This window comes from Tursiops truncatus, chromosome 1, assembly GCF_011762595.2.
Source record: "Tursiops truncatus isolate mTurTru1 chromosome 1, mTurTru1.mat.Y, whole genome shotgun sequence".
Taxonomy (NCBI): domain Eukaryota; kingdom Metazoa; phylum Chordata; class Mammalia; order Artiodactyla; family Delphinidae; genus Tursiops; species Tursiops truncatus.
Window position 1 is genome coordinate 159741644 of NC_047034.1, and position 26934 is coordinate 159768577.

The window sequence follows — 26934 nt, forward strand, 5'->3', positions numbered from 1 at the left end:
AAAGGAAAATCACAGACTTCATGGGCTAGTTATATATATTTTTATAATGCACATTAAAATGAATTTATCATCATAAAAATGAAAAGTATTCATCCTTTTACCATGTAAAATGATCTCTTCTCCATTAGTACATTTGGCCCTCTGGGAACTGGCTCTGGTTTCACACACCTGCTCTGGTTTCACCAAATCATAATACTATTCATGGCTATCGTTTATTACAGTATTAAATTTTCAAATGTCTTCCCAGCACCATTAAATCCAGACTCCTTAGGCTGGCCTCAGGGCTCTACTGGCCTCTGCTGTCCTCATCTCTAGCCAGTCTGGCCTTGCTGCTCTTGGGCAAAACGGGGCTTTTCTTGCTTCATTGGCTACCCAGCTAGGAGGTGCCAGGGTTTGAACCCAGGCACGAGCCTTGGAGCCAAGCTGATAATCACTACACTGTACCACGTTTCTATGATGCCTGGTCTCAGCAACGCCTATAACAAAGGAAAGACAGGCCTGAAAATGAAGTAGTGAAGGGATTGGCTGGGTCACCTAGGAGCCCCAAGCTTGTAGAGCCCCCCTTGGTCTCATTGGCAAAGAGAAAGGCTTGATCAAGTCCTCCAGCCAAGTTTTGTAGGTCCAATAGAGCAACTCCTGCCAAGGGGGAGGAGCTAAGAGACCTTTTATAACCTCTCCTGGTGTAAAACTGATGGGCAGCTGTAGTGACCAATCCTAAATCTGAGATCTCATAAGAGGGTGGGACTTCACGGCAGGTCCTGCTGTGTTCTCCATTGGAAGATTCACATAGTGAGCTCAGTGTCTGGGCAGAGCAGACTTCTTACAGGAATTCTGCAAATGCCTCATATTCCCTTCCTTTATTGCCCTATGGATGGATAATTTATCATCTGAGAAGGGAGTATAGATCCCAGTGTAGCTTGCTTAATAGTCACGGTAGATTAATTCCAACTTTTCCCAGGAATGAGGTGGGGGGGATCCCTGATTGCTTGGGAGCATCAGGGGGCCTTGAGGCTCACAAAGGGGGGCTTGACGGCAGGTCTCCCAGATTGCTGTGACGCATTAATGACCCAGCTGTGGGAAGAGCCTAGCCCAGGGCCTGACGCACGTTGATGGACTTGTTTAGTAATTATTCTTGTCCTGGTTTGGACAGAGTTCAGGAAGACATGCTTCTCTCTGAGGCTTGGGGTAGAGTGAAGAGAACACCAGCTCCGAGGGGACAGCTTCTAGAACCAGTCAAGCCTTAGTTCAAATTCCCACTCCTCCACGGGCTAACTGTGTAACCTCGGACGAATCACTTCCCCTCTCTGTGCCCCAGTTTCTTCATTTGCAAAGTAGGGATAATAATAGTATCTCTCTCAAAGGGTTGAGGAGAGGATTAAACGGGTGGTTAGAGGATTCAAGGTGAGGATCCAGGACCATGCTTAGAACATGTAGGAAATACTAGACAATAGCTATTTTTGTAGCCAGACAGACCTGGGTTTGAATCCTGCCACCAGCACTGACTACTGTGTGATTTGGCTGAATGCCTTGACTTCTCCGGACCTCTGTGTCTGTATCTGGAAATGGGATTGCTAACAGTCCTTGCTTCCAAGGGTGGTGGTGAGCATCCTCTAAGCAAGGCATGGGTGAAACTGCTTAAACCCCAGGACTGGCAAGTGGTAGGTACCGACAGTGTAAGGGAAGCCCCTCCTGGGAGTGGCAGGGGCCTGCTGCCGTGCTCTGAGGAAAGCTGGGGCCCTTCCCAGCTGCCCCGCCCCAGTTGTGACGCCCTTACCCCTGCCTGTCTGAGGGGCAGGAAGGAAGTGAGGAGGGCGCCCGCAGCTTTCCCTTTTCTGCCCTGTTTCAGGCTCCTGGCTCCTTCTCTGCTCCAGGCTCCTGGCTCCTTCCCTGTCAGTGCCTCGGAGGAGGGGAGGCAACACCATGGCCCCCCGCGCGGCCGCCATCCGCCAAACCTGCTGCTGCTTTAACGTTCGCATCGCCACCACTGCCCTGGCCGTCTACCATGTGGTGAGTGTGCAGGCGGCCCGGGACACTGTGTGCGTGTGTGTGTGTGAGGGCGGCCCCGATCTATGGAGACCCCTCGAACGGGAGGACCGTTGCTCACCACCTCCTCTTGGAACCCTGGACAAGTCCCTGCCCTGCTCCGGGCCTTGCGCTCCTTCTCTGTCCAAAGCGGGGGAGGGGACCCTGCAGCAGTGGCAGGAGTGGGAGGCGGGGTCCTTGTTCTAAGCAAACGTACCTCACATTCTCTCTGAGGCTCAGTTTCTGCCTCTGTGAAATGGGACCTTTAGCAGCCACAAGTTCATCCGGGTACAAACGGAGCAGCAGATGTGAAAGTGCTTTGGAAGCCAGGAGTCTTGAGAGACATGTGAGCTGGGATCATTGTCAGGAAATGGGGTCAGGTCACAGGCATGGGGCCTGGGCCACTGGAGGGGATGAGAAGTGCGAACCTCCCCTTTGTGCTTCCAGAGGCGAGGGAGGGGGCTGTATCCTCTTAGCTTACATACGAGCAGGGTGCCTGGCCTGGCCTGAGCGCCTGTGGGCCCAGCCGAGGAGGAACGGGCCCAGAGGTTCCCCTTTGGAGGCTGGTGTGCACAGCCGGGTACGGAGTCTTGTCTCTTATTAACTCAGAGTGACTCTGCGTGAGTCACAGCCCCTGGGGCCAGAGGCTCCCCCTCTGTCTTGGTGGCTGGAGGTTGGGGTCTCTGTTCTGCCCCGTCCAGAACTATCCCCCCAGCCCACAGCTCCAAGCCACACTCAGCTCCCCCAGACCCGGGGGCCTTCCTCCCAGGGTGACTCAGGGCCTGTGGTTAACAGTTCTTTTATGAGCCTGGAAGGTCTTCCTCAAAATTAGCCTAAATCTGGCACACTGTGGTGGGCCACTGGAAACTGCTCAGACCTGGCTGCATCTGCTTCCTGCCGCACGCAGAGCAGGCAGGGCTGCTGGCAAGAGCCCAGCCTTCGGAGGGCTGGTGCTCTTCAGTGTTTGGTGCACAGCCTCTGGATCCAGACTCCTGTGTGCAAATCCTGGCCTCATCACTTCCTAGCTGTGCAGCCTCAGGCCACTTCCTTAACCTCTCTGAATGTCCATTTCCTCGTCTAAAAAATGGGCATGAGAATAATAATACTTCTCTGTTAGGGTTGTTCTCAGGATCAAGGGAGTAAATATCTACAAGGCACAGAGCAGTGCTTGACAGGTGTTTGACTGCTTTATTATTAGCAGTGCCTCAGACACGGAGCCTGCTGCCAGCACACCTGTAAGTCAAGCAGTCAGACCTCAGAACACTGATTTTGGGCGGGGCCCAGAGGTTGCTCTGCCTAGCTTCTCCAACGCAAGAGTGCTCCTGAGAGGAGTGAATGGCTCTTGACTGTCCCCAGACCAAGTCCTTAGGGCCTCTTCAAGCTCTCAGATTGTGCAACATTCTTGGAAACACAGTGTAGTAAGCAGGGGTGTCGCCGTGGGAAGCAGGCCCCTGGGTCCCTACCCCTGCTCTGCCACTAACTGGCTATGTGACCTTGGACAAGCTGCTCCCTTGGGCCTCAGTTTTTCCTTTATAAGATGATGGACAAGAGGGTATGGACCAGCTCAGAGGTCTCAAACTCCAGTGCCTCCAGGGGCCAGGCAGCTCCTGTAAGTGAGCGTAGTGGGGCAGATGGACCTTGCAGTGACCTGGGGAGCCTGCTCTGGGTCTATTCTGGCGGCCGCTCTCTGTTTCCGCTGATTGTTGCCATGGAGGAATGTGGGCCCCAGCAGCCGCTCTTTTGACATTTGGAGAAACAGGAAACAGAGGCTTTTATGTCACAATTTCTGCTGTTTCCATGTTGATGACTGATTTGAGGTAAAAAAGAAATCCCTGTGCAGACCAAGTCAAATCCATTTGCAGGCTGCTGGGTCTGACTTGCAAACCCTGGGTTTTGTAACCCTTGCGGTTTCTTTTTGATCATGCCGTCCGAGGTCCTCACCTGTACACAGTTAAGTGACATCAGTTCCTACCCAAAGAGCTGGAGGATGTGTGGGCAAGTGATCAAGGAAGGCTTCTTGGAGGAGGTGTCACTGGCAGAGGTGTAGAGTTTGGTTGTGGGGAGTATGGATGGGGGAGGGATAGGTGTGCAGAGGTGTGGAGGCTGATGACAGTGGCTTGTGCAGGGGACCCTACATAGACTAACCCGGGGGCTTTAGGTTGGGCAGCGAGAGGTGGGAGGGATTTGGAGGGACAGGCTGGAGGCTGGGCCTTCACTATAGGGCACTATTGATATTTGGGACTGGAGAATTCTTTGTTGTGGGGACTGAACAGTACATTGTAAGATGTTTAGCGGCATCCCTGGCCTTTATCTACAAGATGCCCGTAGCACACCGCCAGCTGTGATAACCCCAAATATCTACAGATATTGCAAATGTCTCCTGGGGCTGAAATCACTCCCAGTTGAGAACCACTGTCTTTAATGTGGGTCATGGGGAGCCATGGGATGTTCTAGACCCGAAGGCAGGAGAACAGAAGAAAAGTCTGGAAGCTGTACAACTGGCCCTGGGAGGTCTTCTCTGGGCTGGGGTCCTTGAGTGATTCCAGTGGAGGGTCATCCTCCTGCTTCCTCTGTAAGAGGCCTCTGCTCCTTCCCAGAAAGGGCAGGGCCTGGGGGCTTTCTCTGTGGCCTGGCAGTTGGGCGGCAGGTGTGCTGTCAGGGCCTTGAACATCTGGATGGAAAAAGAGAAGCTGCCATCCAGATGTGTTGATCACCCAGATTGGTCGTCGTCTGGAGCCAGTCATGGGCGACGGCCCTGCACACGGAGAGCTATTCGTGGACCGGACCCCTCTGGGGAGGGTTAAATCGGGCTCTTGGCATCCTGAGACAATGCCCCACTTTACTGAGTCATCGGGCCGTTATTACTGGAGGACCTCCGTGTCCAATGGCTGGAGGACCTTCCTCAGCATTTCACTGGGTTTGTGTAGAGGATTCCCTGGTTCATGAACATTTTCTGACTCCAACTTGCACACACAGAGGAGTCAGAGAACTTTTGTAAATTGGCCTCTTTGGTTCTGGTTTGCCTGGCAAGCCAAAGCATGTCTGTCCCAAGTTAATGGCGGGAGATAGGGACCCAGAAGACCTTTTTGCCTAGAAATATCTCCCTCCCTAACCTCTCCTGTCCAAGGCACCTGGAATTCCATTAGAAATTTGTTGTCTGATCAAAAGCTTAAAGCTGTGGCGATTTCAACCCTGTAGCAACAGGATACACCAAAACAGGGCCGGGAGGAAATGAGACTGATGCTGGCCATGGCTTGTCTCTGGGTTATAGATTGTGAAAGCTCTCATTTTTTGCTACTTTTCTGTATTCTCTGTATTTGGTACAATGAACATGTATTACGTTTTAAAATAAACGTTTTATTTTAGAACAGTTTTGGATTTACAGAAAAATTGTATAGCACAGAGTTCCTGTATACCCCACGTCTGGGCTCCATGACTGTTAGCATCTTATATTAATATGGTACATTTGTCACAACTGATGAGTCAATATTGATATACTATTATTAACTACCGTCCATACTTTATTCCGATTTCTTCAGCTTTTCTCTAACGTCCTTTTTCTCTTCCAGGATCCCATGTTATATATAGTCATGACACCTCCTTAGATTTCTCTTGGCTGTGAGAGTTTTCAGATTTTCCTTGTTTTTGAAGACCTTGACAGTTTTGAAGAGTACTAGTCACGTATTCTGTCAAATATTCATCAAATGGGACTTGCCTGGTGCTTTCTCATGGTTAGACTTGGGCAATGTGTTTGGGGAGGATGACCACAGAGGTAAAGTGCCCTTCTCCGCACTTCATATCAAGGGGGTGTACTTCCGCGTGTCTTATCACTTGATGTTGACCTTGATCACCTGGCTGAGGTCGCGTTTGTCAGGTTTCTCTACTGTGAAGTGACTTGCTCTACCGGTGCTCTGGGGTCTGACCACTTGACTTACGGTTGTGCTGACAACAGGCTCCGTGTCTGAGGCACGGCTAATAATAGAGCACTTAACCTCCATTATTTAAAGGAGCCTCCAGTGAAGGCAGATTTGTTCTCAAACGTGTCTTTCTTTTTGGTGCCCAGCCCCAGGCCAGCACATGGGCCTGACTCACTCCTGGCCTCTGCCCTCTAGGGATTCCAACCCGCCAAGGAAAAACTGTGATGATGGCGTTGATGGATGACAGTGCTGGCTCTTATGGGGGCACAGATGAGAGGCCTTAGCCCAGCCCTGGGGTGGACGCTGGGGATTCAGCGAGGGCTTTTGGGAGGAGGCCGGAGTGATAAGGATGAGTGGGACTTTGCTTGGGAATGTTGGGGGAGAAAAGGGCATATGCTTGTGGAGGGAGCAGAGAGCAAAGGCGGGGAGGTAGGAAAGGTCAGGTGATGCTCTGGAAGCACGGAGAAGCTCATAGAGCTGGGGTCAAGGGCAGGATGGTCGTGAGGTGTGGTGGGGGAGGCTACAGAGGTCAGCAGGGTTAAGACTGGACCAAATGCCTGACTTCTTTCAGGCTTCATGGTAGAAGGATGGATCTCTGTTTGACCCAGTTCTCTCATTTAACAGATGGGTGAACAGAGGCCCAGGAGGGTCCCTGACTTGCTCCAGGTCACACAGGGAGGTGGGGGAAGGTCTTGCTCCAGGCCCCAGCTACCAGCACCCTGGTGTGTGGGATGAGCCAGCAAGTGAACAAATGAATTCTTTACCTGGCCCACGGCCCAGGGGTGGTCTGTCTCTCTGAGAGACCCTTCCGTCACCCAGTCTTCATTTCTTCTTTATGGTCCAGCTCATGGGAAGTCTCCTCCTCCAGGAAGCCCTCCTGCTTGTCCTCCTCAGAATTCCAGTGGCTCTTCTCTCTCTGCTCCACTTTGGGATGGAAAAGATCACAGACCTGTCTCTATTACTCACTCATGAGGTGACTTTGAGCAGGCAGGTGCCTTTGCTGTCTGAGCCTCAATTTTCTCTTCTGTTAAATGGGGCCAGTGGTCCCTGTCTCAGGGTGACTGTTTTGAGGTATTGAGCTGATGTGACCCCACTGGAGAGGAGGGCTGGCAGGCGAGTGCCCAGTGTGGGCTGTGGGACGTGACCAGAGGCCACTCCCCTTTCGAGAGCTCATCTGTTTGGGGCCTAAAAATAGGTCCCAACTGTTAGGTCGTCTGTTAGAACCTCTGCCTTCACGCCTGATGCTCCCATGTGGGGTAGAGTGGGAGCCGTGGCCCCTCCCCAGTGCCCTGACCAAGGGGCCCTGGTGGGAACTCAGTTGTGCTCCCCATCTCTGGGGTGTGCACTCTGCCTTCTAGCTTATAAAATGTTGGAGCCATCGAGAGGACCACTGGACCCCCTGGGCCAAAGCGGGGTGACACGCAGGGCCTTCTGGGGGCAAAGTTGGTCTCTTCCTGCACCAGGCCTGGTGGGCTGAGTGATGGTGACCAGTCATCTGTGTGAGGTGGGCCAGGACAGGCCAGACCCCAGGCTGGGCCTTATCCCCTCCCCACTTCCTGGTTCTCAGGCCCAAGGGAAGGGAAGGGAAGGGAAATAAGGGGCTTCTGGGAATGGGGGGTAGGGAATGGTGGTTCCAGACATCGGGCATCACCTTGGTCAGAGGGACCCACTGCTGTCAGAGGGCCATAGCTGGGAGAGGCACCAACCTGGGGGAGGGTCCAGGGGCTGGTGCAGGGGCTGGGGCCCCACTCAGACCCGGCCCCGTGGCTGGAAGGCAGAGCCTGGGTGGGCCGAGGTTCTTGGTCACCACCCTAGTCCAGAGCCTCCCAGGAAGTGAGGCTTTTATTTTGAGCCCAGGGCAGTGGCCTGGAACCAGGGCTTCGCTCTGAGCTCACTATGAGGCCTGCATTGGTCTCCCAGGGGACCCGCACCCCACCAGGGGAAGGGGAGGGTGCACAGAACCTCTAATGAGGCAGGAAGCTGAGCAGGGAGCTGTACAGAGTGAGGCGCCGGCTCCCGCCTTCCACCCCGCAGCCCTGCTGCAGGCCCGGCGTGTCCCTCCCCCTCCCCGAGCCTCAGTTTCCTCCCCTGTCAACTGGGGGCCAATAACTATGACCTGCAAGGTCAGAGACTCAAAGGAAACCAGGTGGGAGACACACCTAGCGCCCAGCGAGTGCCTCACACATTGTAGCTACCCCTGGAGCCCCCATTTGACAGAAGAGGAAACCGAGGCTTGGACAGGCCAAGCGACTTTGCAGCCCGGGGTAGGTAAAGAACAAGAGCCCGGGTGTCCTGCTCCGGGCCCAGGCTCCCCTGCTGCTGCTCCAGACCGCGGTGGGGGAGGGGCAGGCTTCTTGGCAGCAATGGGGTGGGGTTCAACCGTAATATCCGGGGGGCCTCGTTCTTAGAAACACGGGGCCCACATGCAAAGATGCAGTCTCAATGGCACCTGCAAAACGGGGGGAAAATGGGAATAATAATTGAAGTTGCCTCAAAAGGCTGAGGCGAGGAGGAATGAACGAGTGTGTGTCAGTGTTCAGGGGACCTGGCCTCTCCTGAATGCTCCAGTCATAGTAACATTTACTGTCACGTGGGGACCTTTGCCCTGAAGGTACATAAGGAATTGATGTTTTATGGGGCTTGCTTGGTGGGTGCAGGGTACTTCTCTAGATACTCAAGAAGTGGAGGAGGATGGGGGTGTGGACCCAGCCTGGAGGCTGACTCTGAGCTCCCAAATGGGTGCCCATAAAGGATGACCACTGCCCCCGCTACCAAGAATGGCAGAAGCCACTGGGATTCACTGGGCCAGAAATTTTGCCCTTAGTGCCTGCTCCTTCAGGGGAAGGCTTGCCATCCTGTCTTCTTTCATGGGGGCAGGTCTGAAAGGTCAAAGGGCAGAGAGCAGAGGACAGGCCTTGCTGGGCTGTCACACGCAGGGCACAGGCAAGGGACAGGGCTCAGAGGATGACACGCTGGCTTTCCTGGACGTGGTGCCAGAGCGAGCTGCTCCCGTCCTGGCCCTTCCCACCCTGCAGGGTGATGAACCTTGGCACACGCCATCCGGACTCTGTTCTCTGCCAGCTCCCGGCCTTTGTACAAGCTGTCCCCTGCCCGGGGTGCTCCTTCTCCCACCCCTGCTGACCCCAAAGTCACATCCCTGTAAAACCACATGTCCCCCTAGCATCTCCTGCATCCCTCCACTGGCCCAGCCACCCAGAAGCTGCCATTTCCTGGGGGCCTCCTCTGTACCTGGCACATGGTAAGCCCAAGTCACAGTTCCCCAAGAGAAGCTTCTTGCAGTTTCCTAAATGCGTCTCACTCTCTTTTGCTTTCGCCCCTGCTGTTCCCTCTGCCTGGAACACCCTTCCCACTGCCCTTTGGGAGAAATCTTCTTTTAAGACTCACTGCTTCTCAGAAGCCTTCCTGGAGCCCCAACTCCTGGACCCTGAGCTCCCAGCGTTTCCCTCCATCCCAGGGCAGCTCCCACCCCCACCTGCTGGGGTCCTGGGGGTCATGTGGTCCGCCCTGGAGGCCCGGAGGCTCAGCCAGGGCTTGGCCCAGCCTGATCCATCTGTGAAATCCCCAGGGTCTGACCCGGTGGCAACCAATCTCGATTTTATTTTACTTTTGCAAACCTTTTATTGATGCATAATTTATATAAGTGCATATCTTGGTGACCTTTTTCAAAGTGAACAGCCAGGTAACCTCTACCCAGATTGAGAAATAGGATGGGACCAGCCCCCAAGGGCCCCTGGTGTCCCCACCTCATCACTACGTGGGCCCCACTGACTTCTTCCAACACACGTAGTTCTAGAAGTACCCAGGGATGAGATTACACAACATGGGCTCTTTCTTTCTCTCAACATTGCATTTGCAACCTTCCTCCGTGTGGCCGTGTGTATCCAGCTCATTTCCCCCTTGCTGTCTAGTATTTCACTGCATGAATATATCACAACGTATTTGGCCTGTTGTACTGGGGGAGGACATTGGGGTTGTTTCCAGGGTGGGCTATTACAACGGCCACGGGGACCTGTGGCTTGGAGTCCACACCAAATGCTTCTGCTGGTCACTCGATCTTTCTGAATCATCATCTTTGGTAGCAGACATATGTCACCTCATGCGCTCCTTCCTCACTACAGCTTTGCTAGTGGGTGGAGCCTTCTCTCTGTTCTACAGATGAGGAAACTGAGGCACAGAGGAGTAAAGGGGCCAGGCGGGGTTGTGGGGGGACAATTAATAGTAGGAGGGGGCGGGGATGGGAGGGTGGACAGCAGAGCCGCAGCCTCCAGAGGAGCCAGGCTCCCAGGGAGGTGAAGGCTGCCCGGCTGGGGCAACAGCTGAGCCTTGGCTTTGGCGGGGGGGGGGGGGGGGGGGGGCACATCGTGATGTTTATCTGGGCCAGCTGGGGAGGCGGCTGGGGAGATAGTGCTGCAGCGGCGGGGGAATGATCCCCACGCAGTCGCCCCCGATAAGCTGTGACAGGAAGTATGGGGTGGGGTTAGGGGAGGGGAGCTTCCTCTTGACGCTGACACATCTGGTTCTTTGCTCCCATCCTCTCGCCAGACAGCCCCAGGGGACCCCCAGGGAAAACAGGGTGGGTGGGTGAGGTAGAGGGGACTGAGCTTCAGGGTGGGGGCGATGCTGCTGCTGCTGAAGACGAAGAGGACGACAGTGATAATAATAACAGTCTGAGTGTCAGAGCCCCTGAGTTCTTAGGCCGCCAGAGCCGGAGGATGTAGGGTCAGGGTGGAGCAGCCCTGGAAGGGGAGAGGGGCAGGAAGGGCTGTGCACTTGGGACCGGTTTCCCATTGTGCAAACGGCGTTATCTCTGTTGGGAAGGGTTGAGGACAAGCCCAGGCCGGACTCCTTGTGCCGCTTCGGCCGCGGCACCCACAGTCCCTGTTCTCCTTGGACGTAAGTGGGTAAACAGTCCTGACCTCACAGACTTGTGAGGAGAAGTGGAGTTAACAGACAGGAAAGTGTCCACGCACTGGCTGGCACATAGTAAATGCTCACTGAGCATTGGGTGTCCCTGTAAATTTTATCCCCCGGAAGCTCAGAGGATGGGTTCCTGCCTGCCTGCTTATGAGAGGGTGTGTCTTAAGCCCCCCAGGAGGTCCGAGAGGGTGGGCCCATGTTCTCGGACCGGGAACTGGTGTTTGATCCCCAGAGCCAGGGGATCTGGTGTCACCACCATCAGAACATGCCCTCACCTCTGCCATCAACAGCAGCAGCACAGCATGGCCTGACTGTCATTGCAGTTAATTACCACTTCCCAGCAGCCCTGTGGTTACCTCTATCACCAGCACCCCTGCAGCATCCACCGCCACCTCTATTATCACTGCCCAGAGGGTCATAACTGTCACCGGCCTGCCAAATGCAGCCACGGGATGGCCAGTTCCGCCTCCCAGCATGTCACCATTGTCAGTCCCGCCTGACCCTCATCTCTCTTCCATTCAGCTGCGGCATCGCCATCGTTATGGCCACGGCCATGTTCAGTAGTGCTCTCATCCCTCCACCCTACCTGATTCTTCCTCTCCTCCTACAACTGCTGCCCCCTTCATTTCAGCTCAGGCTGCTGGTTGCTTCTCAGAGCCACCAGGAAAACAAGTAGAAATTCTCCTGGCCTCCCAGCCACTTCCTCCATTGCTCAGCTTAGGGAAGTTGTGTTTGTTACTGAGAAAGAAGAGTCGGGGAGGGGATGAAAGTGAGAACTGAAACCAGGGAGAAGCCGAGGGAAGAGGTGAGAAAGGGGAATGGAGAGTGGAGGTGGCAGTGGGCGTGCTGAGCGTGGCCAGGACTGATTCGGTCATGCAGCCCGAGCCCTGGTGTGGTGTCAGGAGGACTGAGGCTGATTCTGACTCTGCAACACGCTTGCTGTGTGGCCTTGGGCTGGCTACTGCCTCTCTCTGGGCTTCACTTTCCCACAAGTGACATCCCCTCTTTCAGGCAAGAGGCCTTCCCTGCCTCTTCCCTGCCCCCGAGTTTCGCTGGGTCTGTACTGCTGGCTCTGGGCCTTTACACACGATGATCACTCTGGCTGGAATGCTTTTCTCTCCTCTCTGCCACGGTCAAGCTTTTCCTGTTTGTGAAACCCTCCCTGTGCCTTCCAAACAGCTGTCATCACTCCCTCATCAGGGGACTCTGAGTCCCCTGCATGTCCCATGTCGTGATTCTAAACACACTGGTCACCTGTTGGGTTCCCCTGGGGACTGTGACACTTGCAGGCCAGGGTCCGTGGTTTTCCCAGACAGGGCCTGGAGGCAGCATGTGCTCAGAGAGTGTTTACTGGATGAAGAAACGAGGGAGCAAGAGTGTGTCTGCCCAGCAGTGTGCACTGGTGGAGCACTTGCTGTATGCCAGGGTTGGCGCGGGCGCGTCATTTGACCTGAGAGCAACCCTACGAGGCAGGTCCAGTTATTAGCCCCATTTCCCAGATGAGGAGACTGAGGATCATAGAGGTTAGTGGCTTGCTCAAGGCCACAGAGCTGGGGCTGGGGCCCTGGCCACTTGATTCCAGCACCTGGCTCTTAACCACGTGATCTCACCATGTGGAATTAAGGTACAGTGAGTGAGGAGATGCTATTATGGAGGAAAAGTTGGGCGAGTGAATGCCATCTGCCTGGGCACTGTGGGAGGAGAGAAGCCCCGTTCTTGTAGCAGGAGGGCATGAGTCATGGCCCAGGCAGGTCCTCAGAGATCAGGGAGAGGGCAGCTCTGTGTCCAGGTGGAAACCAGGGGCGTGAGGGGAAGGGGAGGGCCAGGTGGCCTGGGAAATCTTGACTCTTGGAGTTTCCTGGCCTCTCCCAGCTTATGCTACAGGTAAGCCAGGCACTTTCTGGAATTACAAACAGCTCTTGGTTGGGGACTTGGGTGGAGCAGTGAGGGCCTTCTGATGAGTGGGGTGCAGCTCTGGGGTGGGAGACCCTGGGCAGCCTAGGTGTGACGTGCTGCAGTTGGCAGGAGTTCAATCATTCCAGTGCGAATAGGGGTGACTCTCCACGTTGACTGGAGGAGGTAAACTGAGACCACGGAGGAGCCAGGACCTGGCCAGGGTTACACAGCCGTGAGGCAGTGGGAGCGGTCTCAAGTTCCAGCTGCTGTCCTCTGAGCTGCGGGTGTCCAAGGATGGGGGTCAGCTGCCAGATGGTTGGTGAGACCAGGGCTGGGCCCCAGAGCAACCACTCAGCCTTGAGTGGAGCCTGGACCCTGGGAACCCAGGCAACAGGGATCACATCCCAGCCTGGCCACGTGACACAGGGCGTGTGAATTTTCCTTGCTGAGCCTTTATTCCTCATCTATACCATGGGGAAAATGTTGCCTCTCTTGCAGGGTTTTGGGAGATGGTGGTGCAAGCCTGTGTGTACAGGTCCAAGCACACGGTAGGTGCACAAGAAATGTCAATTCCTCTCCACCCCATCTCCTAGGGAGCTGAGACGCCTATCTTTCTCCTGGATCAGGGACTGGTGTCTTCCATTGAAGGTTAGGGGCCAGCAGAAGGTCTGAGTCAGACTCTGAGGTTGCCCTGCTCTGTGACCTGGGGCTAGTTCTTGCCTTCGGTGAGACTCAGGGTTCTCGTCTGGCAAATGGGGACAGAATTATCTCCCTCTCTCTACAGGATGGTTGAGAAGGTGAAACAGAGTAAAGGATGAGGTTGGTTTTAAACACAGGTGGTTTTTACAAAAGTAGAAATGCTTCTGGTGTCTGCTGCTGCTGCTTGCACAAGCTGTGGGAGGTGGAGGAGACGGCAGAGGGAAGAGGAGGTGCCCTGCTGACTCTGCTGGGCACCCACATGGGAGTGGGCGAGGAGGGCAGGCCCCAGGCAGAGCTAGGAGGCTGGGAGATGCTGGGAGGACAGTGGAGGGGGGAAGAGAATCAGATCCAGGGCCCACTGGCCTGGGTTTGAATCGCGGCCCTACAGATGATCAGCTGGGGGGCTTTGGACAAATTACTGGACTTTTCTGAGCCTCGCTTTCCTCATCTGTGATATGGGGGTGGGAGCATTAAGAACAGTCTCTTGGCTGGGTTTGGGAGGATCGCTGGGATGGTGTGGGTGGCAAAGCTGGCACGGAGTCGGGCTGTACAAGTGTCCCTCCTCTTCCCTCCCCTTCCTGGGGTCCCAGGATATTCAGGAGGCGTGGTTGGAGAGGGGCAGCTGGGACGCTAATGGCAGGATTGCAGACATGGTGGCAGGGCTGTGGGAGATGTTGGGGCCAGAACTGAGGATCTGGGGAGTGGTTTGTGGGTTAGCACTGGTCTCCAAAGTGGGGTGATACCCAAGGTGACCCCTGGGGCCTCGGAGTGGCAATATTAGAATTTCTAAATTTGTCAATCATGTTCTTCGTTCATTTCTGGATTTTTTTGGTATGTGTGTTTTATGATGTTCATTATAAACCAAGACAGGAGCACATGCATATAATTTGGAAATCAAGAAATAGAGAGTAGTGTGTTCAAAAGGTTTTGTTGACATAGGCACATGATCAAAATATCTGAGCCCTCTGGGGTCGGGGCTAGCAGGGCTCTGAGGTGACTCGGGGAGTGGGGTGTGTGGGAAGGCATCAGGACAGCACTGGGACACTGGGACTCCGGTCTCCACTTTGTCCCCAACTTGCTGTGTGTCCTTGGGCGAGCCACCTAACCTCTCTGAGCTTAGAAAACAAGCAGAAGGAACTTATAAAATAAGTGGGCAGAGGCTCTTTCCAGTGATTGGACGTTGGGGTTGTCTGATTCTGAGCTTCTATCTAGATCTCAGACAATCCTGGACTCTTGGGACTTCAAAAGCCTTCTTGTGCCACGGCCGATGAATGCTAGCGCCCTTCTAAGCCCAGCTGTGGTGACTCATTTGTGCTCTGCTGGCACACCGCAGGAGCCCCAGAGCTCCCAGTCTTTCAGGGTGCCCTGCTCTGTCCTGGACTGAACCGTCATCTGCCTCCTTTTCTCTCTTCCTCATTACAGGGGAAACTGGGAGAAGAGGGGCTGGAGCTCCAGGCTTTAGGGGATGAGGAAGCCACATTTCTCTCTCCGAGCTGTTTCCTGTGGGTACCAGCCACAGCCCCCACCATGTCTGCTTTCCGCTCTGAGCTGTTTTCCACTCTCCTGGTGAAACAAAGCCTTTCTGGTTCACCCCACACCACGTAGAGGGGGCAGCTAGAACAAGCTCACTGTCAGCCCCCTGGCACTCTCCTCACGGTACTGCTAGACTGCCCCACGTAAGCTCACACCAGCCAAAAGCAGATTATACTTGCTGAGCACCCGCTGCCAGCCTCCAAGCTCAGTGCTTCGCCAGTACAATGCAATTTGTTCCTTATTAAATCCAGTGTTTGCCAGTTTCCAGATGAGGGAATTCAGAGAGGTAAAGTGACTTGCCCAAGGTCACATAATGACCTGGATACAAATCCACCTCTGACTGGCTCTGGAGCCCAGTTCCTCATCAGTCTTCTCTGCTGTCCCTTTCTGTCCCCTGAACAAGATGTAATATGGTAGGAAGACAAATCGAAACCTATGTCTGAGCTAAAAAAAACCCACACAATCAGCTAGGGGGAAACAGATGGTGGGTGTCTATTTGCTTGTCAGCCGAGCGTCAGTTACTAGTGAAGGGCCGCCTAGAAAGCCAGTGTAAACTTAGGCCATATTAATAGAGGTAGGACATCCGCTACAAGGGAGGAGACATCTTGTTGGCAGAGTGGGCAGATGGCATCTGGAGAAGTGTGTGTGTATGGTGGGGGGAAAGCCTTGCTGTAAGAGCATGGACACACAGAAGGTTGTGAGTTCCCCGTGGTTGGAAGCATTTAAGTAGAGGCTGCATGGCACAGTATTCTTGCATTAGAAGATGGAGGGCAGGGGTAAGGTGACCTCCAAGGTTCTTTCAATCTGCAGTTTCGTGGCTGGACTTCAGTTATTGCCAGGGCCATGGCAACACTCATGCCCATTAGATTTGCCCCTTCTCTGTCATTCTTAGCAAGGTTCCTCTGAGGGAATAGGGTTTATTCGTTCATGCATCCATCCCTCCGTCCATCCTTCTGTTCATTCATCTACAACAGCTAGAGCAGTGAACAAGAGAGACACAGTCCTTCCCTACCTAGAACCTATAGTCTAGAGGGAATAATAACAATAATAATAGCACAGATTGAGCGCTTACTATTTGGCAGGTACTCTAAGTGAATTATCCCATCTGGCCCCACTGCAACCTTATGAGACAGGTGTTATTATTATCTCCATTTTGCCTATGGGAATTGAGGGGCCATGGGGGCTGGGATTCACAGGTCAGATGCTCCCAGATCCCATGATGCTCAGAGTCTGTCATTATAAAAGAGGGTGCAGAGCAGGGACCCAGTCACTGGTGAGAGCCCTCAGTCTCCCCCACTTCCTCAAGCCTGACCTTCAGAGGTCACAGTTATCACTTTACGGATAACTGGATGTGGTTCTAAGTGCCCTCTTGGGATGTTCTCATTTACTCCTCCCATCTGCCTCCTTAGGAAGCTATCAGTATTATTCTCATTGTACAGATGGGGAAACTGAGGCACAGAGAGGTCAAGTAACTTGCCCAAGCTCACACAGCTAGGAAGAGGAAGAAGGAGGAACTACGAGCTTGAGCTGTCTACCTGTACAGGCCACACTTTACCTGGGGTGCCCCACTGATCCGCATTCCATCTCTTCCAGGACCCCTCCTCACAGGCCCTGACTGCACGCCTTCGGGGTGGGAGGGGTTGGTGGCGGAGCTGTGCAGGCCCCGGCTCACTGATGCTCTGTTCTGTCCCCAGATCATGAGCGTATTGCTGTTCATTGAGCACTCAGTGGAGGTGGCCCACGGCAAGGCCTCCTGCAAGTTCTCGAAGACGGGCTACCTCAGGATCGGTAGGTCCAGGGGAAGCCAAAGTGGGGTGGGGTAGCAGGGGGATGGGCACCGGCTAGGGGTGGAGTTGAGGCTCTGCCACTTGTCCTTTTTGACGTCTGCAAATGGAGAAATTCCACTTGTTCACACTGAAGTCTCCAGGTGTGAGAGCAGATAGGATGGCGCTTTGCAAACCAAATCAGCTTAGAACGGTGACAGCGGGACTCTCCTGCTCGATAGCAGCCCGTCACCCAGAATAAAATCGCAGCTACTCGTGGGGGCTCCAGCCCCTGCTGCCCTCCCTGGCCACATTCCCACACCTTGTGGCTCCGTCCACGCTCCCCCTCACTCCCCGCGCTCCAGCTGCGCTGACCCCACCAAGCTGGGCCCTGTCTTGGGGTCCCTATCTGGACTCCTGGCCACTCGGCCCACAGGCCACCTCCTCAGAGGCCTTCCCCCACCTCATCCTGGTAAAGGCAGACCCCAGGCCCCCTTCCCACCCTGCACCCTGTGTTATACTGTCCTGTGTCACCTGAAATGTTCTGTGTGCCCCTCAAGACTGAGAACAGCAGGAGGGCAGGGCCTGGGCTTTCTGGTTCACGGGCATAGTGCCCACACCAGTGGTTCCCAAAGTGTGGTCCTTGGAGGGACCACACTTGTGCCCCTTGGAGGGGCACTTCCGGGCCCCTCACCGCTCTCTTCGCCTTTCAGCGGAACTGATCTCCAGCTTCCTGCTCATCACCATGCTTTTCATCATCAGCCTGAGCCTGCTGGTGGGCGTGGTCAAGGTGAGTGCCGGTCGGGGAGGGGAAGGGGAGCCAGGATCTGCGGGCTGGCAAGGAGGCCCAGCTGCCCTCCCGGGTCCCTCCTATTCATACCCACTATGTGGACAGCACTGGATGCTGGGAGGTGGGAGGTGGGTATTTGGAGGAGATCCGATCTGCACCCTAGAAATCTTCACACTTACTTTTTGGAACCAGATCCGTCAGGTTGGAGGCCTCGGTTCCCTGTGAAAATACACCCTCCATGCACGGGGGTGTGCACAGCCGGCTGCGGCCACTGCCGATCATTGACACTTCGGCTGAACTAGCTGGCAACCCACATCCTTTTGAACTGCAAATGGTGGCAGGGAATTTGGTAGAGAAGAAAAGAAGGGTCATTTTGAGGCCTAGGTAGAGGGGAGAAAGCAGTGGGTTTTGAGATCAGTGAGAGGAGCAGAGGGGAGGGTGTAGATGCGTCCAGCTCAGTGCCATCCAGCTGGCGATTGAGAGGGAGAGGCGGGCTGTGACTCAGCCTCCTGCAGAAAGGAACCCGTCTGTCCCTTGGCCCCCAGCAGGGCAGGAAGCCAGGGCCCCGCCACATAGCCATGAGAGCAGACCTCGGAAAGAGAATACTTCCTGGACAGACAGTGGTGGATTGGCACTCCCAGGGCCAGCAGGATGGGCTGGAGGTTTGGTGCTGGTTTGGAATGTCTCCACCTTGCCTGAAATGCCATTGTTCACTCCCTAGCTAACGCTGCTCTCTCGGGAGCCCTACACCGCAGGGAGTGATTTCACCTTGGTTCCCGGTGGTCCACGCAGAAACACAAATGGTCCAGCTAGGAAAATGGGTCAGGTCATCCCTGAAGCCCCTGAGCTTCAGTCTGGGCTGTTTCGGCTGCCTCCTGAGTGATTTTAGACAACCACGTGAGAAACCACGAAACCACCTTTTCTGTGATTTTTGTCCCCAGCTGTGGGTTCCTACCCATTTATACTGGTCATAGTGGTCACTTGCTTTCAGTTGAAGGAGAGGGATTTCAGCCTCAGCCTCTCAGGGTCCCTCACTATGACTGAACATCCCCGGGGGTGGCCCACACAGAGTCAAGACCCACTGTTAAAGCAGCACAGGTTTCTTCACCTCCGGGCCTTGGCTCAGGACAGCCCTTCTGCCACCAATACCCTCCCCTTCCCTCCTGCTTCTTTCCAGCTCTCGCCCTGGTGCCCCCACTTCCAGGAAGTCTTCTCTGATCCCTCCTCATTTGTCAAATGGACACAAAGTCTTTGGTCACTGGGTTCTTAAGAGCGAGTTGAGGCAGACCCTGGTCCTGAAGCCCCCAGGCGCTTATCTCTGTAGATGGGAACTATTCCCGGTTCCTCCTGGGACACCGAGACTGCTCACCCTCAGGACCTGGGCCTTACCTTCTCCCCGCGCCCAGAGCCTCACTCAGAGGAAGGCATGTGGATCCCCATGGGGTGACCTCGGCCAAGATCCACAGGTGATTCAGGAGAGCACCGAGTTCCCCGGGACGGAAGGGACCTGTGGGCCAGGGGGCCCGTGGAGCCATCAGGCTGCATGGAAGCGCCTTGTGCAAGGGACCCCTGACCATGCTGGGCCTGCCTTTCAGAACCGGGAGAAGTACCTGCTGCCCTTCCTGTCCCTGCAAATCATGGACTTCCTCCTGTGCCTGCTCACCCTGCTGGGCTCTTACATCGAGCTGCCCGCCTACCTCAAGTTTGTCTCCCGGAGCAGCAGCCGGGCGGTGAGTATGTCCCATGTCCCATAGCCGGCCAGCGGGGGAGGTGCAGGAGCCCAGGCCAGTGAGCGTGGGAGCCCCCAGGGTCCTTTCTAGTCGGTGAGCTTGAGCAAGTCCCTGAGCTCCTCCAAGTCACCCCACATTTCTTATTATTTTTTTTAAATTTATTTTTGGCTGCGTTGGGTCTTTGTTGCTGCGCGTGGGCTCTCTCTAGTTGCGGCGGGGGGTGGGGCGCTGCTCTTCATTGTGTTGGCGTGGGCTTCTCATTGTGGCGGCTTCTCTTGTTGCGGAGCATGGGCTCCAGGCATGCAGGCTCAGTAGTTGTGGCTCGTGGGCTCTAGAGCACAGGCTCAGTAGTTGTGGTGCACGGGTTTAGCTGCTCTGTGGCATGTGGGATCTTCCCGGCCCAGGGCTCGAACCCGTGTCCCCTGCATTGGCGGATGGGTTCTTAACCACTGCGCCACCAGGGAAGTCCCTCACCCCAGGTTTCTCCCTGTAAAATGTGTCTTGAGATCATGTCTCATCAATATGTCTTATGAGCAGTACATGAGGAAAGCGTGCACAGGGTGCTTAGCACGTGGTAAGAACGGAAAAAATGCCAACCACGTGTGAATTTACACCATAAGAACCGGGACATGCCCCGTTTCCCTCCCCAGCCCCTGTTTTGTCTCTCCTTTGTAACCACATTGAAGAAAGGAAGGTAAGGATGGTGAACATCCTTGGTGGGAATGCCCGCGACGCCTGGTGCCAATCACAGACGCAGTTCCCCAAAGTTGCTTTTCACACTTCCCCTGACTGTGGTCCTTGAGGAGGCTGAGAAGCTACATTATAAGGCCCTGGGCTGGGAGTCAGGAGACCCTGGTCCTAGTCCTGGGTTTGCACCAGCCCATGGTGTGAACGTCTGAGAAATGGACCTCCATTTCTTTCTGGGTACCATGGACCAGGGAGTCGTCGATGTCTCTGGCTGACAGTCTCTCAAGCTGAGGGGCCACTGTGTGCCCCATGGTACCCGGGCCGCTGGGTTGGGGCTGACTTGCTTGTCTGTCTTCTTCCTCCAAAGGGCCCCTCCAAGGTCCCACTGATGACCCTGCAGCTCTTGGATTTCTGCCTGAGCATCCTGACTCTCTGCAGCTCCTACATGGAAGTGCCCACCTATCTCAACTTCAAGTCCATGAACCACATGGTGAGTCTGGGCTGAGGGTCTGCTCCTATCACTGGCTCTGTGGCCTTGAGCAAGTTGCTTTCCCTCTCTGTGCCTCAGTGCTTAGGCTGGGTTCTCTAAAAGTGGAGCTTGGAGAGGGGTTCTTGTGCGAGTGATTTCCTGAAGGAGAGCTCTCAGGAAGAAACTTGAAAGGAATGAGGGAAGCAAGTTAGACAAAAGGAAGAAGCCAGGCAGACATGTGGCTTTAGAAGTAGTGCTGCTGGATCCCAGAGGGTGCCCTGGAGTATGAACTGCAGCGCAGAAATGGTATTGGTGTTTTCATTGCTGTCTAACAAATGATCCCCAAACACAGTGATTTAAAACAATAAACAGTTGTTACCTCACATAGTTTCTGAGGATCAGGAATGTGGGAGTGGCTTAGCTGGGTTGTTCAGACTCAGGGTCTCTCTTGAGGTTGCACCTGAGATGAGGATGGGGCTGTGGACGCCAAGGGCTTGACTAGGTCTGAAGGATCCACTCCCAAGCTGGCTTACTGGCGTGGCTGTGGGATCTTTGGCTCGATTCCCCACCGTGTGCGCCTTTGATGAGGCTGATTGAACATCTTCATGCTGCCGGTCCCCCCCCCCCCCCCAGGTGAGTATCCGAGAGAGAGCAAGGAGGAAGTGGCCCTGTGGTCTTGGAGATCACACTCGCCTCTGCCACATCCTATTATTTGTGAGAAGTGAGTCTCTAGATCTAGCCCACACTCGAGGGAAGGATGTCAGAGGATGTGTGCACATGTTTGCAAATGCCACAGCAGTTGTCCCACCAGAGCAGGAACCTTCCATCAACAAGTCCTGCTTGTGAGGTGCCCCTGGGGGACGAGGCATACCTCCCAGGTATTTCAGGATTAGGTGGTTCCGTCAACCAAGACTATCCTCCAGAGAAGGACACGGGTGTGGCCCACCAGCTGGGGGATGGGGCAGCAGCCAGATAATGGTCACCTGGACAGGCATCAGCTGCATCTGTCTCCCTGGGTTTGCCCACCTGTCAGATGAGGCTGATGGTAGGTGGCCTCCTAGGGCCCTTGAAGGGTTGGGCCAGGATAATGGCGGTGCCACTGCACGTTCCTGTGTGCGTGGAGAGCTGGCTTTTATTCCTCGATGTGTGGGTACTGTTAGAGTTCCTTATGGCCAGAGACACTGACGTGGCCCCCACATCTGTTGCAGAATTACCTCCCCAGCCAGGAAGGTATGGCTCACAACCAGTTCATCAAGATGATGTTCATCTTCTCCATCGCCTTCATCACTGTCCTCATCCTGAAGGTGAGCGGCCCCTGCCCCACGGCTCAGGGAGGGGTGGAGAGGCTGAGCTGCCCCGGGCCCACCCATGCCAGACTGTTAGGAGGCAGGGAAGTGTGTCTTCCACCCCTGCCCCCGCTGCTTTTGGCTCCTAACTCTAGCCCTCCCCACACCAGCCCCTGTGCCCACACGTGGGATCCTCGGGGACGCCCCCTTTAGAGCAAGTGGATCTGTGAAGACCCACCTGTGTTCAAGGGTCGGGGACTTAATGTGTGACTCAGAGAGACCTGATCCAGGGGGAGGAGGAGCTATTTTGTCTGGAATTAGATTCAGGAAGTCCTGGGTCTGAATCCCAGCTCTCCCCTCACTAGCTGTGTGGTTGGTTTTCAAGTCACTTCTCTCTGGGTCTTGGGTCTCACCTGTGAAAGGGACACCCTAAGTCTTGCTTTGCCCACGTTAACAGCTTTACGTGATTCAGGCACCAAAATGTAGATGAGCCCTGAGGTCCTATTACTAGAGGTTTGGTGATGAGAAGGGTGGAGGGGATTGGTTTTATTCTTCTCACGGGTAGTCAGGCCCAGAGGATAGAGTCCTGTTTCAGGTCCCAGTTCTTGGAGAAATGGTGACAGACAGGAATGCACTAATAGCAGCACCACAGGACTTCCCTGGTGGCGCAGTGGTTAAGAATCCGCCTGCCAATGCAGGGGACACGGGTTCAAGCCCTGGTCCGGGAAGATCCCACATGCCGCGGAGCCCGTGTGCCACAACTAAGCCTGTGTGCCACAACTACTGAGCCTGTGCTCTAGAGCCCACGAGCCACAACTACTGAGCCCACGTCCCACAGCTACTGAAGCCCACGTGCCTAGAGCCTGTGCTCCGCAACAAGAGAAGCCACCACAATGAGAAGCCCGCGCACCGCAACGAAGAGTAGCCCCCTCTCGAAGTAACTAGAGAAAAGTCCGTGTGCAGCGATGAAGACCCAACGCAGCCAAAAATAAATAAAAAAATTTATATTAAAACAGGAGGGTGAAGAGGCAAGAAAACGCTGCCGTCTTCAGGAGTCAAGGAAACCAGGGCAGTTCAGCTTGGGAAAGAAATGACTCAAGGGGGACCTGATCGCAGCCTCCAAGTACCCAAAGGACTCTCATGGGGATTCTAGAGGCCACAATGGGGCCCTGTGGCCGGAAGCCACAGGGAGGCTGATGTCGACTCAAGAAAAGGAAGGGCTTTTAAAAGTGTTCTTTTCTGATTGTGAAAGTAACATATGATCACTGTAGAAATTTAGAAACTACAGATGAGCAGAAAGAAGACGATCAGCCCACCAACCACCGCCACTCGGAGAGCAGCACCTCTGATATCTGGGTGCATTTCCGCCCCCTCTTTTTATGTGGGTGGTGTAGCCAGACATCACTGGCTCCTTACATCCCAGGCCCTGAGCAGTCTCTGCTCTCACCCAGTGCCAAACTGGAAACAACTTCGCTCCTTTTAACCTTTCCTCAGAGGACTGACCTAGCACAAGCGCATTAGTGCTGCACAGTGAGAACATTCCTGAAGGCTTGGGGGGACCAACGTGGAGGTTTACGTCATAGACTCTGCTAGAGAGAAACTGCCCAAACCCCACCACACACCTCCATCCCTCCCCACCCCTCTCCTGTTCTTTATCTTCATCCAGTGGGAGTTCTCTCTGTACCCCGACTCCCAACTCTGCCTCACTGGCTACCCTTCACCTACTTGCTTTGCCCTGGCCCTTCGTACTTCATTCTTTCATAATTCATTTTATTTATTTCTGCTCCTTTTAAGTCCCCATCATGGGGCTCCATAAAACAAGGGACCTTCTAGATGCCAAGACCTGCTCTCCTTCCTTTGGGGGCAGAGAGAGACTTATTGGCTATTGTTCCTTGAACACAACCCTGGGGACTTCACTCCCCACCCTGGAACCCTTCTCTCCAATTCTTACATGAATTGCTAAGAGAAAGCCGTTGCTCACATTATCTGACAGATATATACATCCATACATATAATTTTTCTGCATTTATAAACGTGGGATACTACTGCATACACTGTTGGATAATCTGCTTTAAAAAAACAACATATCGGGCTTCCCTGGTGGTGCAGTGGTTGAGAGTCCGCCTGCCGATGCAGGGGACACGGGTTCGTGCCCCGGTCCGGGAAGATCCCACATGCCGCGGAGCGGCTGGGCCCGTGAGCCATGGCTGCTGAGCCTGCGCATCCGGAGCCTGTGCTCAGCAGCGGGAGAGGCCACAACAGTGAGAGGCCCGCGTACCGCGAAAACAACAACAACAACATATCGTAAGCAGTTTTGAAGACAACATTTCCCACTGTCAGCTCTGTCTCAGGATGGGCGGGGCCACCTCAGGAGATGGTAAGCTTCAGTCCTCAGGGGCGGAGAAGCAGAATCTGCAGGATTATTGCCTGGGAGGCTGGAGGGTGGTGCAGGGGCCTCTAAAAAGCTCCTTTCTGTGATGAGTCTGTGGGGCAGTGAAAAGGGAAACACCTGGAACATCTGAGACGGGCAGGTGAGGCCCCCTCCAACCAGAAGAGGGGTCTGACCTTTCAGGGTAAGCTGGGGGTCTCCAGGAAGCGCCCAGCATCTGTCCTGGGTCTGCTGGGGTGGTGAGAAGGAGGGTCACAAAGCACAGCCTGACCTGGGCCTCTTTTCTAGGTCTACATGTTCAAGTGTGTGTGGAGATGTTACAGATTCATGAAGTACATGAACTCGGCCGAGGAGAGGAGCAGCTCCAAGATGCTGCAGAAGGTGAGCCTGCTGGGGGGGTCAAGTCCTAGCTCTGCCACTCACTGTATCATTTAGGGCAGGTCTCTCTGCCTTGCTCGGCCTCAGTTTCTCCACTCGTAAGATGAGGGTTGGACCAGAAGAAATGGGAAGATCTCTTTCCACTCTGATTGTCTAGGATTCTATTCATTCATTCATGCGTTAAACATTTTATGCTTCTTACTCTTTCCTGGACTCATATCCAACCCTTTGGATGCAGAGAAAACTAAGATGCCACCCTGTCCTGGAGGAGAGTATAGTCCAGAGTGAATCTAGACACAGAGATCCAATTACAACTTGGTGTGAAGCACAGGGGCAATGGGAGCATGGAGGAGGCACCTGGTTTCACCTGGGGTGTCAGGGAAGGCTTCCTGCAGGAGGTGACACTTGATCAAGTCTTAGACTGTCAGCGGGTACAAGTTAGCTGGGAAAGGGGAAGGGGCCTTCCAGGCAGAGGGATTAAGTGTGCTTAGAAGCAGCTGATTGGAAAAGTGATGGGAAAAGTGCAGCTGGTTTAAATTACTGGAGGCTCACTTTCCTCAACTGTAAAATGGGGATTGTATTAGTCAAGAACTTTTTGGGTTGCAAGTGTCAGAAACCCAACACTCTCTCACTTATGTAAAAAATAAAATGAATTTATTAGCTTATAGAACTTGAAAGTCCAATGTAGGTCTGGCTCAGGCATGGCTGAAGCCTGATGTCCAGACATGATCTTATTTTCAGGATGAAAGGCAGCCCTTTCCTCATGGTAGCAAAATGGTTGCCCAAATCCCTAGGCTGTCATCCCACCCTCTCAGCAGCCCCAGCAGTAAGAAAGACATCCCAGAAGCATGTTTGATTGGTCCAGCTTGGGTTACAAGCCTATCGCCAAACCAGTGACGATTGCCAGGGGGATGAGATTCTACTTTGAGCGACCACCCCATCAGACATGAGGTCTCATGTCCACTCCCCCAGATCAATTCTTCTGAAAGCACATGGACTGAGGATGTTTTCCCAGGGAAAACAGTGTGTTGGTATCAAAACAAGGGGGCTTGATGCGGAACAGGCAGAGGCAAGTCTGTCCATTACAGGAACAGAAACCGTACCTGTCTCATGCATGCCGTGCCTAGCACATAGTAAGTGCCCAAGGCATGCTAGTCATCATCATCAACATCATTTTGCCAGGGGTGGGGTTGGAGCCCCTTAACCCCAGGTTGGGGTAGAGTCGCATCTGGTCAGTTCTCGGCCCTTATCTCTCTGTTTCTCTCAGGTGGTCCTGCCATCCTATGAGGAAGCTGTGTCTCTGCCGTACAAGATTCCAGAGGGGGGCCCAGCACCACCCCCATACTCAGAGGCGTGACGTTCACCAGGCCCCAGCCCTGGTGCTGGGAGGGGCGGAGCTACCTCGCAATCCGCTTCTTTGCTTAGGTGGACCCTGTGGCCTGGGTGAACCACCTGGCTGACTTCAGGACAATCCGCTTGTGTCCCGCTCGCTGGCCTGCTTTTCCTGCGGGGCCTGGGAGATGCTCACAACTGGGTCAACCCCTTTAGGCTGAATGATTGGGTCTCAAAAATTCAGTCCAACAGCACTCAGCTTCTTTTGATCAGCTCTGACGTTGGTTTAAACGATTGGTCTTTCTAAAGTCAGTGAGTTTGGTTAAATACCTCTCAACTTGACCAGTTTTACCAAGTGGCTGACAAATCAAAAACACACTTGTCATTTCAGTGAAAACAATGTGGTCAAACAAAAGAGTCCATTGTGTCAGTTTGTCAATAGTTGTCAATTCGCAGAGCAATTTAGTCAAGTAATCATCAGTTAGTCCTCCCCACCGAATACATCCATCCATTTTCTTCCAATAGTTCCTTAAGCAATTATTAAGTCAGCCAACCCTCAGTTAATTTAGAATAGTGATAAAATCCAATAATAAAAAAATCAACTTAGCCCCCCAAACCATTCAATTCAATCTAGTCCAATAACCGGCTGCCCCCTGTGGTCAATTCAGTACTTGTGAGTCCTGACCCACAGTCCATCCGTTGCCAGATAGGTTGTAGGCCACCCAATTCTGCCCGACACTTGTGGTCGAGCAGAAATTCAGCGCTGAAATCAGGCAAACCCATTTGTTGGACTAAATTCACAGGTTAGTTCAGTCAAAACAGGCAAACCCTTTGTGGGCACAGTCCCCGCCCGGGGGGTTCGTGTTGGTGGGGCCATAGGGGAGGTTTTGGTCCCTGCACCCCCTCTTTTGCCTGCTTCCCTGGGGGTTGGGATTCCCGAGGTCGCTGACCCAAAGGCGGAGATAAGGCCACAGAGGCGGGTTCTCTGGGGTCTGCGAGGGGGGTGCAGAGGGCGAGGGCTGTGCAAGGGGCTCCCCACCGCACCCCTGTGTCATTGCTTTGTGTGACGGGGAAGAAGTTTCAATAAAGCAGCAACACGCTTCTC

The 26934-nt window shown here is 54.1% G+C and overlaps 1 protein-coding gene across 1 annotated transcript; it reads left to right on the plus strand.

Annotated features, from left to right (window-relative positions):
* The first annotated feature begins 1819 nt into the window (after positions 1–1819).
* Positions 1820–26934, plus strand: LAPTM5 (lysosomal protein transmembrane 5). Its single transcript, XM_033839227.2, has 8 exons — positions 1820–2007; positions 16700–16793; positions 17482–17558; positions 19154–19288; positions 20343–20465; positions 21653–21748; positions 24408–24500; positions 25765–26934. Exons 1-8 carry the CDS (start codon positions 1921–1923, stop codon positions 25852–25854), a joined length of 795 nt encoding a protein of 264 aa, XP_033695118.1. The 5' UTR covers positions 1820–1920; the 3' UTR covers positions 25855–26934.